The sequence below is a fragment of the Lampris incognitus genome, chromosome 10, assembly GCF_029633865.1.
Source record: "Lampris incognitus isolate fLamInc1 chromosome 10, fLamInc1.hap2, whole genome shotgun sequence".
NCBI lineage: Eukaryota > Metazoa > Chordata > Actinopteri > Lampriformes > Lampridae > Lampris > Lampris incognitus.
In genome coordinates, this window is record NC_079220.1 from 27,990,432 (window position 1) to 28,004,784 (window position 14,353).

At 43.9% G+C, this 14,353-nt stretch overlaps 1 protein-coding gene across 1 annotated transcript in view; it reads left to right on the plus strand.

The window, feature by feature from the left end:
• The window catches only part of LOC130119399 (C1q-related factor), a 35,302-nt gene extending 24,794 nt beyond the window's left edge, over positions 1-10,508 (plus strand). The window contains exon 2 of the mRNA XM_056287880.1: positions 10,329-10,508. Coding sequence (XP_056143855.1) covers positions 10,329-10,508 — 180 coding nt within the window. The remainder of the gene's footprint in view (positions 1-10,328) is intronic.
• The last annotated feature ends 3,845 nt before the right edge of the window (positions 10,509-14,353 follow it).

Consider the following 14,353-nt stretch of genomic DNA (forward strand, 5'->3'; position numbering starts at 1 on the left):
CTCTTGGTTGTCATTATGTGGTCTTTTGGTATGGAAACTGATGTGGAGCCTGCGGGTTGCTAGTTTGCACTAGGGGGGTTGATGTGAACACTTTGACGTACCACCAACGTGCTATATAATGCATATATAGTGATATAATGCAATATAATGATGAAGATATCCATTAATTATTCTTCCTCTGGAGCCATGTCTCAGGGAGGGAGTGAAGGACGACAGGATGAAATAATTGTGTATTTGAGGAACAAATAAAGTGCATAAAAATAGAAATCATAAACAGGGAGGTGAATGAAATAGCTTCATCAATAATAAGCAAGAAAGCTACCATAAAACGACATGTTGTGTCTTCTGCCGCCCTGCAAGACCAGAGGCCGGTGAATGAAGGACTGCGATGAAGATGTGGTGGGAGAAGAGATGGGCATGCTCAGCGTAGACAAACAGCTTGATAATAATACATTTCATCAAACCCAGCAGTCGCCTACTTGACCATTAGATGTTTGTTTTTCTCCTATTGGACCACATTTTAAAAGGTTACGTAACCTCTGTGCAACTGGAACAAGAGTCAGTTGTCCCTGACTTGCTACATACAGCTTGTATTTGTTTGTTTCGGAATCAGCAATTATTCTGAGTATTCACAGACTGTTAAACTTCGTTTAAAAGCTGTTGTGTCCCCATGTCTCATGTTGTTGTAGAGTCATGGTGTTTAAGTAGCTAACACATTCTCTCTCTCTGTCTCTCTCAGTCTTTCTCTCTCTCTCTCTCGCTCTCGAGCGGAAGTGCGTGTGAGTGAACGGAGTGACAGTGTTTTTCGCTTCGGTGTGAGTGAAAATCCCATGCTTTCTCTTTATCTGTCTGTTTATTTTCGTGTTTAGTTTGTTGTTATTACGTGGTGGTGGTTAAGTTTTGGGGTTTAGTTTGTGATTAGGTTATGGTGGTTAAGTGTTGGGATTTAGTTTGTGATTAGGTTATGGTGGTTACATTTTGGGGTTTAGTTTGTGATTAGGTTATGGTGGTTAATTTTTGGGGTTTAGTTTGTGATTAAGTTATGGTGGTTAAGTTTTGGGGTTTAGTTTGTGATTAGGTTATGGTGGTTACGTTTTGGGGTTTAGTTTGTGATTCGGTTACGGTGGTTAAGTTTTGAGCACTATGCCCGTTGCCAGTATAGTAGGAGTGCAGAGCTGGAGAAGCTGACACACCGACATGCGGTTAAAACATTACCGAGTGTCGGCTGTTGGGTGGAGGAGGCCTGCCAGCCATGCTGTCGGAGAGGTTGTCGGTTTTGAAAGTGTAAAGTCTGCTTCTCGCATGAACAAAGCTATTGCCATTGTCCTAGACGATGTGGCGGCCAAAGTCGACAAGTCGTCTAAAATGGCGCAGTGATTCGCGATTCTTTCACCCCTGTTCTCCCGCTGGTGAACCCGCCAAAGAAGCTGACGATTTCAAACGCAACCACCGTTTATTAAAAATGAAGTGTTGGCCACGGAGCTGTCACGTTTCGGGCAGCTGGTGTCTCCCATTAAATTGGTTCTGATGGGGTCTAAGTCGTCGGTGGGAGTGCAGGAATGAGGAGACGGAGAGATCGAGTCGAGTCGAGTCGATTCCGTTTACTCGCCACACAAAACGACACCGATACAGCACAATCTCTCGTGGCAACCAGCTAACCGCTAGGCTGCGGCAAACATGCCTCCACCCCGGAAACTCTAAGCAGGGCCTACGTCAGCACTCTGAACGTCTGCCTTAAAGGAGCAGCAGCCCCTTGTGAATCTACCCTCAATTGTGTATCACCACACGTCAAAGCTAAGACACGTTGTGTGTCACAGAAGACAGGTCTTTACGATCCTCAAGGATAGCACGGGTTATTTGAACTTGACTTTCACTTTCAAAGCTGACGGTTTTAATTACAAAGTGTTTGCCGCTTATGAAGCGATGAAATGCTTCGGTTGCGGTGCAGGAGGACATTTGGTTCGGTCCAAACCCGTGCCGTGAGCTTTGAGATTGGTTAAGCATCGATTGATTAAGAACCACCTGGATGGAAAGCGACAGTTAGCTTAACTCAGAGCCGTTGACAGACAATCTGCTCTGGCCTAACTAATATCTTTCCAAATACAACGTCCTCAACATCAATGCACAACACATAGGCCTACATTCAAAAGGTAAAGAAGGCGGTCTTAAATAAAGTATAACAAGTGCAGCACAGCGGTCAACTCAGATCCAAACTTCATAGGACAAGGCATACATTCACATGTAAATTAGACACGGCGGTCTTAAATTAATAAAGTATCCAGTGCAGCAGAGCAGTTAAATCAGAACGCCATCAGCTTATCAGGCTAGCCAACAGTATGAACCAGCAGCCATAGCATAGAGTTATAGAAATATGTTATCTTACTTTACTTGAACGCGAAATCCATGCGTCTCTCCTTGCGAATGAACACCTCCGTGACTTCACTGTAAAAGTCTCCCGCATGTTGGAGTTTCGAAAGTCTCTCCTTCTCAATTGAAATCATGGCCATCAAAAGGAGTTGAATCAAGTGCAAATGGACTGGTATATATCCGTGAAGACGTTTCGCCTCTCATCCAAGAGGCTTCCTCAGTTCGTGCCTTTCTGACTAGCTTGGTCTAGTCAGAAAGGCACGGTGCAGGAGGACATTGGATAACCATGACCTGGATGAATGAGAACATTCACAGACAAATCATGGCCAGCAACAGAAGGTGTCCTTGTCCGGTGCGATTTCGACTGAGGTTCTTCACTCTCTTCATCGTTGGAAATGACCTCTCAACAGATACCGTTGCTGCTGACTAATTTTAGCAACTTTGTTGCCTTGGGAACGGTTTCAACCAAATCATGCTGAATGAGCCATCCAAACATCTCCCCAAGTGTCTTCTCTCTCACCTCCTGTATTTGCTGAAGTCCAACTAAGTCTGCCTTAAGTCTGATGAAATCGAAGTGTAAAGCGTACACCGCCAGGCTCTCAACTTTGTCATTATCAAATTTCTTTGACATTTGGTTAAATTGCTTGTTGTCAACGAGGCTGATGAAATTCAATCTGTCGAAGTTGCTAAATCTAGCCTTCATTTGTACGAGCGTGTCATTCAAAATTCTGTGAAAAAGTGTCTTTCTCTCTTCTTTGATGGATTGGTTGGGTTTTGCTCGCCCCTCCGTGAGGTTTTGCTGGCTGCATTTCTGGTCAAGTTGCGCATAGTGCGCATTAAAGCCCTGCCGTCTGTTTTCCAAAGCTGTCATTGTGTCTTGTATTCCAGAACATCAATAACCGATGTCCATTCCCTTGTTTTGCAGCACATTAAACCGCGCATCAGTGACATTGACCATGTCCTCATAGGTGTCAAGGAGAAAGCACGTTGAGGCCTTTGCCAGCCAGGCATCACAGCCTGTAGCCATCATCAGGGTTTCATTATCCCAGTCAGTAGGATTATCGATCATCGACTGAAACATGGTCCGAGTAGTGGTGACTAATTGTCTGAACGAGGCATGAGTGCGAAACCACCGTGTCGGTGCAACTCTTGGTATCCGTCGTTTGACGACCTCATCCAGGAGTTTCGTGCGCTTTGTCGATATGTTGAAGAATGATGAAAGCCCTTTCACTGTTTGGAAAAATACCTGGCATTCTGAAATAGACCTCGCCGATTGTGATAATACGAGATTTAATTTTTGAGCGTAACAATGCGCGAACATAGCCTCTGGTATTTGGCCTGAACTCCATTTAAACTAGATGCCATAACGGCAGCTCCGTCGTGTGTTTATGTAACTAATTTTTCAAAGCAGTTAAATTTCTCCTAAGTGCTCAAACATAACCAGCGATAGCCTCAGTAGTCCTATCACTGCTCATGTCATCAAACCTTAAAAATGCTTCTTTCACCTCTTGATTCAGCACGTAGCGCAGAATGACTGATGCCTGTGATCTATTTGTTAGGTCTGTTGATTCATCAACTTCTACAGCAACAAAGGGGGCTTCAGAAGTCTAATTTTTAATGTTGTTGATGATAACGTCTTTGATTGCCTCAATCAGATCGTTTTGGGTGTTATTGGAAAAGCCAGAGAAAACAGTAGAAGAGCTTAAATTGGTGGCTAAATTCACATCATACTTTGCAACAGTAGTGGATCTAGAGATTTTTTCCTGGGGTGGCAAAGGGGTGGCAAGACTGTGTCCCAGAGGTGGCAGCTGCCACCCCTTGCCACCCTGTAGATCCGCCCCTGCTTTGCAATGAGATAATGAGTTCCACGTAGTTACCACGGTTCAGAGTCCTTGCCTTTCTCATAGCCCCGGAATGCCATTTCTTGCCTAGCGAAATAGCAGGTGACATCAATCAATTTGTTTAGAATATGTCTATGTTTAGAATATCCCCATTCTATTTGTTTAGAGTATCTCTTTTGTTCACAATATCCCTAACCTTTCGATTGTGAAGCTTGATTGATAATCTCGTTTGCTCATCGAGAGCTAAATCGATATGGCTGGTGCCATATGTTTTCAGTGCTACTTGGCTTCTGATGTGGACTGCGGTCTTCTCGTGTTTACTGAGCGCGTCTGTCGGGTTATTAAGGTGCCCGTAGCCTGCCTGAGTCCACACACTATAATCACCCGTTGAAAACAACGTACAGGAGCAGCAAAAGAGGCGGCTAGTCGCTGCACAGCCACATGGCCATTTATTACGTTCGTACCTTGTTGGAATCCCCTCACGATCCTTCCCTTTTTAGTGTGAAGGCCTTTCAGCGCCGGTTTCGGGCGGCTTTTAGAAAGTAACTCAGTTTTTTCCCGTGAAATCCAATTTGCGAAACCCCCGAAGGTTGCTGATGTTTACAGTACTACAGTCCGTTTTCACTGTAGCGTTAAAATGAGTCGGCAGTGGTTAGCTAGGAGCTAATGTACAGATCTGTTGCGTGAACGTGGACGTGATGACGTTGATAACGAAAGAGCTACTGAATGGTTTGTAAGCATGCTTACCCTGGACATATTAGTAGTGGGCTACAGGAACAAGTTCAACGCCCGTGGTGAATAATGCATTCTTCTAATGCATTCGAATCGACGCTAGAGAAAGCAGAGAGAGCGCTTACACCTGCAGGTGTCGCCAAAAAGCTAAGACAAACTTAATGACCGCTGCTGCACTGGAACCAAAGATGACGACTCTTTTAATGAAGACAAACAAACGGTTTATATTAGCACTTTTATTTCAATATTTCACAGTATTATTTTTTCTTTTTTTTTCTTTTTTCATTGGGTAAGCACTTCTTACCTTGCTTATATGGACACAGTCCAAGGTTCAGTCTTGACCTGAGGCCGGAAAGCAGATCAGCTCGAGCCCGCCTGAAGCACCGCAGCCTGCAGCTCAGTCTGACTCGCCCGGTGTACAGCAGTCTGCATAGAAAGTAGACGAGGCCAAGGCAGACACGCAGATAGGGAGCAGATTGTGAAACAGGTTCGAGCTAAGAGTAGAAATGAAGTCGATAATTCCCAGACCAGAGAGAAATTAGAAAAACGCAAGCTGACAGAGGAAAAGAAATGTAACAAAGATTAAGAAAAGCTGCAGTCAAAGTTTGGAAAGTGTGGTCAGTGATGAACTGATAGATGACAGTCTACGGGGGAGAATGGTCTAACAATTAAATGTCGTAAAAGGAAAATGTCTGACAAAGAACAGGGTGGTTTCAACGCTAAGAAAGTGTAAGGTGATTCATCTGATGAGGAATGTGAGTGGACACCATCACAAGAGGATGAAACCATTTTTTTATCCCCTTGAGAAAAAACAAACAAACTGAAACTAAAGGGCAAAGGGCAGCTAAAACTGAAAAGGTTTTTTTCTCCCCCTGATTGAAGATCTTTTGTCAGGTCTGTGGCATGGCTGAGGAAGGAGGAGGGGGCTTTTAGTGACCTAGAGGTTTACCAGCTCAAGAAAATTATGACAAAAGTCAAAGCACAACTAATTGATCATGATTAAGACAAAATTGATTCTCCACGTATTGTTTGTATGTTTTTACCCCCCCCTTGTTATGGAGACAACTTCTTTCCTTTTCATGGATGATTTGAAAATAGGGTCTTTAAATATAAATGGGGCAAGGAGCGATGTGGAAAGAGCTTCTCTTTTCAAATTGGTAGAAATGAAAAGGTTAGATGTGGTTTTCAGTGACGCTGTGAATGGAAGTGGCTGGAAGAAGGAGTGGCCTGGGGAGGTCATTCTAAAGCCATAAATGAGCTAACAATGGTGGTGATGGTATGCTTTTTCAGAGTTTTAGTCCTTCTTTTGAGGTTGAAGAAATAATGTGTGGTCATATTTTAAAAGTCACAGTACAATATGAAGCTGTGAAAATGATTTTTGTGAATGTTTATGCTCCTGTTTCGGGCATTGAGAGAATGAGAATGTTGAACATCTTATGTGATGTAATTCCCAATTGTACTGATTTTTTTGTGTTTTTTTCCTGAAAGGGGATTTTAATTGTACAGAAAATGCCAAACTAGACAGGAACCATCTTGAACCTCATCCCGCTTCATCTGCCAAACTTAAGCGGTTGATTGAAACCCATGGCCTGAAAGATGTTTGGAGATGTTTTAACAGGAATGACAGGCAGTACACCTGGAGTCACTCCAAGGACAATTTGTTATCTCTGGCCAGACTTGATCGTTTTTATTGTTTTAAATATCAATTGGTATCTTTAAAACACATCAATTAATGCCTGTTAGTTTTTCTGACCATTGCTTTGTTCAGTTCTCCTTTTTCATTCAGAATGTTAAGGTACAGAGTGCATATTGACATTTTAATACTGGCCTTTTACATGGTAGATCTTTCAGAGAGGCTTTTGAATTTCTATGGGTTTTACATAGAAAAAGTAAATGTACTTCTTCTTCAGTACAGCAATGGTGGGATATAGGAAAGAGCAAAATAAAACAATTATGTTAGCAGTGTACTCACAATGTCACCAAGCACATTACCAGATCTCTTAAATAACTGGAAATTGAAGTAGTAGAATTACAGAGTTTGGTGGATTCTACAGGAAATCAAGGGCATACTGAAGCTCTTAAAGCTAAAAAGGCTGCCTTAGCCAACCTGTTGGGCACTACAACACAGGGAGCTCTGGTCCGCTCACGTTTCATGAATGTGTCTCAAATGGATGCCATGCCCCATCACAGTTTTTTTCTTTTTTTTTTTGGTTTGGAGCAAAAAAATGGTCAGAAGACGATCCTTCATTCATTACGCTCCGAAGATGGAACCACAGTCATGGGAACCCCTGAGACCCACAGATATGCCACCTCCTTCTATGACGAACTCTTTAAAAGTGAATATGTGGAGGATTCAGAGTTGGCTAGTTATTTTTAGGCTGGGCTACCTCAGGTGGACACTAATACTAATGCGGTGTTGGATGCAGAACTGTCTCTGAATGAACGGTTTACCGCTCTCATGAGCCTGGGAAATGGAAAAGCACCTGGCATTGATGGACTGCCAGTTGAGATTTATAAGTATTTTTGGTCTGTGATTGGTAAAGATCTGCTGAAGGTGCTTTAGGACAGTTTGTGCAAAGGACAACTACCGCTGAGCTGCAGAAGGGTAGTTATCACTTTGCTGCCAGAAAAGGGAGATCTACAAGACCTGAAGAACTGGAGACCTGTATCTCTGCTGTGTGGGGACTATAAAATCCCCTCTAAAGGTTTAGCCTCTAGACTTAGAGGTGATGAGTAAGGCCATTCATGTTGACCAGACTTGCTGTGTGCCTTGTAGGTTAATAAGTGATAATATCATCCTAATTGGGCACGTTTTGGAAATCTCTGACTCATTGGGTATAGATACTGGTCTCATTTCCATAGACCAGGAAAGGGCTTTTGACCGGGTTGAACACAAGTATCTGTGGCAGACGCTAAATGCTTTTGGGTTCAGCCCAGGTTTCATAGCCAAGATCGAGGTACTGTACCGTGATATTCAGAATCAGAATACTTTATTCATCTCTGAGGGGAAATTGGGCATTTTGGGAAATTGTGAGTATACTAAAAATTAATGGTGGTTTGGCTGCACCTTTTATTGTACAGAGGAGAATACGTCGAGGATGCTCACTTTCTGAGATGCTGTACTCCCTTTCCATCGAGCCTTTTCTTCACAAGATCAGAAAATAACTCTCAGGTGTTTTCTTTTTTTTATTATTATTATTATTTTCCAGGTTGTACTTCAGCTGTAAAAATTTCAGTATACACAGATGATGCTATGGTATTGATTAACAAACAGAGAGATATCGATATCCTGGAAGGGACTGTTGATCTTTGTAATAATATTTCATCTGCTAACTGTGAACTGGAAAAAAAGGGAAGCTGTGATGGTTGGGAAAAGGCAACTAGACAATTTAATTCTACCAGGAGGGCTAACTTGGAAAAAAGGAGGGATAAAGTACTTGGGAGTATTTTTAGGTGAAGGATCTGTGTTAGAAAAGAACTGGGAGAATGTTTTAGAAAAAATAGAAGGCCGGCTTAAAAAATGGAAATGGCTCTTACCAAGCATGTCTTACAGAGGGAGGACACGTGTAATCAACAACCTAGTGTTCTCTTCATTATGGCACAGATTAGTTTGTGTTGATCCACCTTCAAATTTACTTTCATGAATTCAAGGTGTTTTAGTTGATTTTTTTTGGGATAAATTACATTAGATTGCCCAGGCTGTTCTTTTTTCTCCCAATGGGAGAAGGAGGACAGGACTTGTACATTTGGCCAGTAGAGGTGACGTGTTTCGCCTTGTTTATCCAGAGACTGCTTTATGGCTTAAAAGACTTGGTGTGGAGACCACTGGCATGCACAGTTTTGCAGAAGTTCAGTGGTCTGGGACTGCATGACTCACTGTTCCTCATGGAGCTAAAGACCCTGAAGTTCCACACCTTGCCACCTGTCTACCGCGGAGTTTTCACAGTGTGGAAAATGGTGGCGAAAGAGAGAAAAATGCAAAGTGACTCCCTGTACTGGTTGTTGAGGGAGCCTGTTGTGCATGGAGGACATCTGAACACCCCCTGCTGGGCAGGATCAGCAGTCACAGAAGTGTTTTGCAGAGCAGGGATTCTAACCCTTGGCTCGGGGGCCCGACTTGGACAATGCAGCTGCTCTAGCGGCTGGTCTGGGAGTGCGTTCTGTGAGGATCATCAACAAGCTGCTTGACCACTAGAAACGCTGTCTGACGGGACATGGATCCCTCCTGTTACATGAATCCAGCAATGGTTTGATCGTGCCTAATACAGATGATCCTTTTCCTTGTTTAAGTATTCACCCCAGTTTTGGTGATTGTTCAGGTTCTTCTTTAGATGAGAAATTTGGAAGAGGTAAAAGGCAAATTACTATATGGAATGATGGTTTAGTGTCTAAACATGAGTAAACTAAACAATCATGTTGACACACCTTGGCGAAATCATGTGGGCTTGGGAGTTGATGTCAAACCTGCTTGGAGGGGTTTATGCAAACCACCATTAACAAAGAAGGTTGCTGACTTACAGTGGAGAATTGTACATGGGACAGCAGCAGTTAATGCTTTTCTTTCCATTATTAGTCAAGGTGTGAGTGATAAATCAAGAATCAATCAAGAACAATTTATTGTCATTTCTATCATGTACCTTGCGTAACACAAAAGAAACAAAATTTTGTTTCACCCAGCCCACAGCAGTACAACCTAAAAGATAAAAAAAAAAACATATCCAAAATTTCCAAAAACCACACCACCAAAAACATATAAAAACAGAGCAAAAAAACCAAACAAAAGACACAAAAACATACAAACAGTTAACAACACAGTCTACTCAGTGTAACACAGTCAAAAAAAAAGTCATTTTTGTTCTTATAAAGAAACTGTTTTCCACTGTTACCTAGACTGCATGTGCCTGATGCCACTGTTCATGTGCTGGAGAGTTTATTCAGGAAGGTAGGGGAGGTTTTCTCCAAGCACATGTTCATTCCGGGGTTTAAATACGTATAAACAAACTGTAAAAGAAAAAATGTCAACTAATGAACTTTATCTTGGGAGAAGCAAAAAATGGCTATTTATGTAAGCAGAAAGAGGAAGATCGACAACTCGGTAGACATTGATGTAAAACTGCTGTTCACTAGAATGGTGAAAGCCAGGATGATGATTGATTTTAGTTATTACAGAGAAATGAAAGCCATCAAGCAGTTCCGTGTTATCTGGGCTCATGGGGATGTGCTGTACTCGCTAAAAGACAACCAACTTGTTTTTTTCTGGAGAGCTGATGTGATTTATTTATTTTTAAGTATCTATTTATTTACTTGTGTTTTGAATATGATTGTATTTTAAAAAAAAAAAAGTTACCTTTAAAAATCAAAAAATCTCCCACCCCCTGTGTCCCACAGGTCCGTGCTAGTGCCATCGCCCAGGATGCGGACCAGAACTATGACTATGCCTCCAACAGCGTCATCCTCCATCTTGACGCTGGGGACGAGGTATATATCAAACTGGACGGGGGCAAGGCCCATGGGGGCAACAACAACAAGTACAGCACCTTCTCTGGCTTCATCCTCTACGCAGACTGAGAACACACAGCAGCCCAGACACACAAGGCACAGGACAGAGATAGACAGACACACAGACAGAAAGATGTACAGAGAAGATGTTGAGAGAGAGGGATTTGTCTAATGGGGGAGAGTTGGTTGTTCAAAGCCGAAAGAAACGCTTTCTAGTTTCCTTGATTCGCTCCATCACGATGGACACCTCTGCTTTGCATCCATCAGCCAATCATTTGTGTTCCCTTGCCAAGCCCAGCTGTGAGCTGCCAGGGAATGGACTGAGACGGGGGTGGGGTGGGGGGGTAAGGTTGGGGTGGAGGATGGTATTGATGGGGCGGGACCTGCCATCGCCAGATTTCCAAATTGTCTGATTGCTTCTTGCTTCCAGTGTTCCTTCCCCCCAAATCACTCCATCAGACGGAAACAACAACAAATGAAAAATCCCTGCAAAAGTGGATGACCTCGATCACCTCCTCTCTCCACGACGGCCGCCGTCAGCTGCACTGTTGGACTCAGCTGAGTTGACTGAAATTTGTAGTGGTGTTACGTGCTTCTCCTTAGATTGTGTTTTAATTTTTGGTAAGATGCATAACATAGACAAAAAACAAAAAACGAAACAGATTTTAAAGATATATTTGTCCCTTGTGAAGATATCCTGTGCGGCTGAGAGAGTGAACTTGTGAGACGTTACTTGTGAGGCGACTTCAGAGATCTAACAGGCTGAAAGTCCATAAATCAAGGCTGTGGCTATTTCACGGCAGGTGGTGTTTGACTTCATCTACAGTTCACAGAAAAGAAAAGAAAAACACAACAAAAAAACCCAAAACAAAACAAAAAACCAGACATTTAATTGTTCATGTGGAGAATTTCGTCAAACGCACAATGATTCATTTTGCACTATATCTTCTGATGTATCCGAAAAGGCTCATTATACTGTGACCCAATCCCTTTACCCAAATTGCTCCACATTTGTGCACCCTCTGTGTCCTGCTGTATAGACCCGGATAAAAGAGTTTGAACCTCAATTAGATGTTCTAGTTATACGTAGACGTATTTCACCAGGCTCACCCGGCCTTGTGAAAAAGCAACCCTTCAGATCAACCGTCTACATAAGAAGGACCCGGCGGTCTCAGCTGTGCTCCCCTCCAGCCCTACTGTGTGGAGGAAATGGCGGAAACGCTGCCGAGTTCAGACTGAGGCAGATGAAGGAGGGACGGTGGGGCGAGAGGAGCAGAGTGACAGCGAGCGGGCAGATTTTTCCGTTTCAGTGTCTCGAAGCTTCACTGGATGTCATCCACTCATTAGCCACATATTCACTGACACGCAGGCATTATGGTAATATTTACTCAACATGGCGGCCTGACAGCTTGCTGGAGAATGAAACTGATTGGGCAAGCGACTTGGCCTATTATGATAGCTCGTTTGTCCCTGTGCATATATGTGTGTGTGTGTGTGTGTGTGTGTGTGTGTGTGTGTGTGTGTGTGTGTGTGTGCGTGTGCACACAAGTGTATATGTATCTGTTTACATCTGTGTGTGTGTTTGCATTTAAGCATGTGCTGTGCCATAGCTACAGTTCTGTTTTTTTTTCTTCCCAGAGTTCTTCTGTGCGACAGCCAATGACATATATTTTACTCAGCCAATGAGATTGTGCTCTGTAGGGTGGGAACCTTCTATAGATATGACGAGAAGAACAAACAGCTTGTAAATGAAATCTATGCTATGTTTGTCTATCTTATCTTCTCTTTTTGAATTGTTGAATACATTTAAATAATAAATGGGATTTTTTGAGTCACTCGTCTCGGGAGAAGTTTTGTGCCCAACATACGCTAATTGGGAAAACGACGTGGGAAGCATTTCACTTAATATGTGAGACTAACGAGCGGCACTGCAAATGTTGTGACTTCAGTGGTGCATCTCTTGCTCTGTTTAAAATGAGATTTTTCAGCAACTGCCTGTCAGTGCAAAAACTGAAACAAAGATCCTATCAGCGACTCCCTAAACACTTGAACCTCTGAAACCTAAAGAGTGTATTTGGTGTGATAAAGTATCGGGGATAGTCGGGGAGTGGGGGGGGGGTGTATTTACACCCTCTCTTGTTCCGTCCTAATGCTATCCTGTTGAGCCTCTCTCCATCTGGAAAGGTGTGCTCGGAGATAAAACCGCCTCCGACTCCAGCGGCGTCCACCAGTGGAGCAGTAAATATAATGCCCATTCTGAATGCCAATGACTCCTGTAGGAAAAGGCACATCCCTCAATCGCGGCGGCTATTTACAGATACTCATCAACAGGGGAGTGCTTTACCCGGCGAGGAGAGACGAGAGACAGAAAGGAGGAGGGGAGAATAGGGCAGGGTGAAGGAGATAGAGGGGGAGCGGGATACGGTCTGACAGAGATGGATGGAGACGAGAAAGAAAGAGTGTACCACAAAGAGACGTTTACCCAGGAAAGAGATAGATAGGAAGCGAGAGACGGTATAGAAGAAATATAAGGAGAGGCAGAGGAATAGGTAGGCTATTACACGATGTAGGGGGGAGGGGGGAGGGGGGCTGGATTGTTTTCAGACTGGCGAGTGAGTTCCTGTCGGCGACTATGTGGGGTGTCAGGAGAGATTAGCGGGCTCGAGGCTGGGGGAGACAGAGCCTGAGATGGCCGGGATTGGAAAAGTGTCACCAGCTGGACAGTCCTCAGACCTGGCAAGAACGGGATGTGACACTCGCTAGCATGTCAGAGCGCTCGGCCTGCTGCTCCCCGAGGAGCGACTCGCTGAACTCTATCATTTTACACCACTCCCTTGAGCACCCGCCCAAAAAAATAAAGTGCACCCGAGTGGCCGGTGAACACTATTTAACTCTTATCTAACTGCACATGCTGACTCAAAATATACTCCCATTAAAAGACAGCAGGCTGGGGGAATAGTTGCACGGGCAGGAAGATTTAAGGGTCCAACTCCCTTGCTCAAAAGCACGCTAACAGCAGCTGATAAGGTAGTGGAGAGCACTTGCTCACTTCCCTGACCTTGATCGTCCCTGCAACTTGAGGGCTTTAACATTTACCATACGGGCTGCCATTGTATTTCAGAACTCAGATTCACATCTACGGTTCCATTTAAAACTCTGTGTTTAACCCTGGACTCTGACCTTTCTCCTCAAACTTCCTTTTTTTTGTTTTGTTGGTTTTTGCCTCTTTTCTGTTCCCACTGTGGCCAGAGTTTAACCTGCAATGACAAACATGAAGGTTAGGAAAGCAGTCCGCTGTTAGAAGACTGGCCTGCCCCGAAGCACAATAACCTACACACACACAGTACAGCACAGTGCAGTAGTCCCGCACTCAACAACACTACATGGTAGTGTAGTCACACATTAACACCATCAACCTTGCTCTGTTGGGTCCTGCTGCCACCCATGATTACTTTTGTCATTTTGGGTCACAGCCGAGGAGCAAGCCTTTTCCAGTTGTCTCCGGACAATCTGAAGCTGCCAAACCAGGTGTACTCTGTAGTCACTCGGTGCTCTAGAGAGGCGCCGGCGCCGAGTGGTCCTAGCAACGGCCGCGGCAATCATCCACAGGGCTGGCCTCGACCTGTGTGATGCGGTGACACCCCCAAACTCACCCACCCATCCCCTCCTCCGGGTGTCCCTACATTTTCAACACTGGTCAGCGTTATACAAATGAATTCACAGCCAAAGCACCAATGAGTTTACTCAAAGAACATCAGACGCCTCTAACCTTAGTGGATGGGTTTCTGTCTCTGCCTTCGCCATGTGCGCCTCCGCAGAATTTCAGCTTCTCTCTCCATGACTTTCTTCTTTATAAATGTCTGATCACAGTCTGTCCTGGTCCTCGCATGCCGCTGCAGGCGTGGAGACAGGAG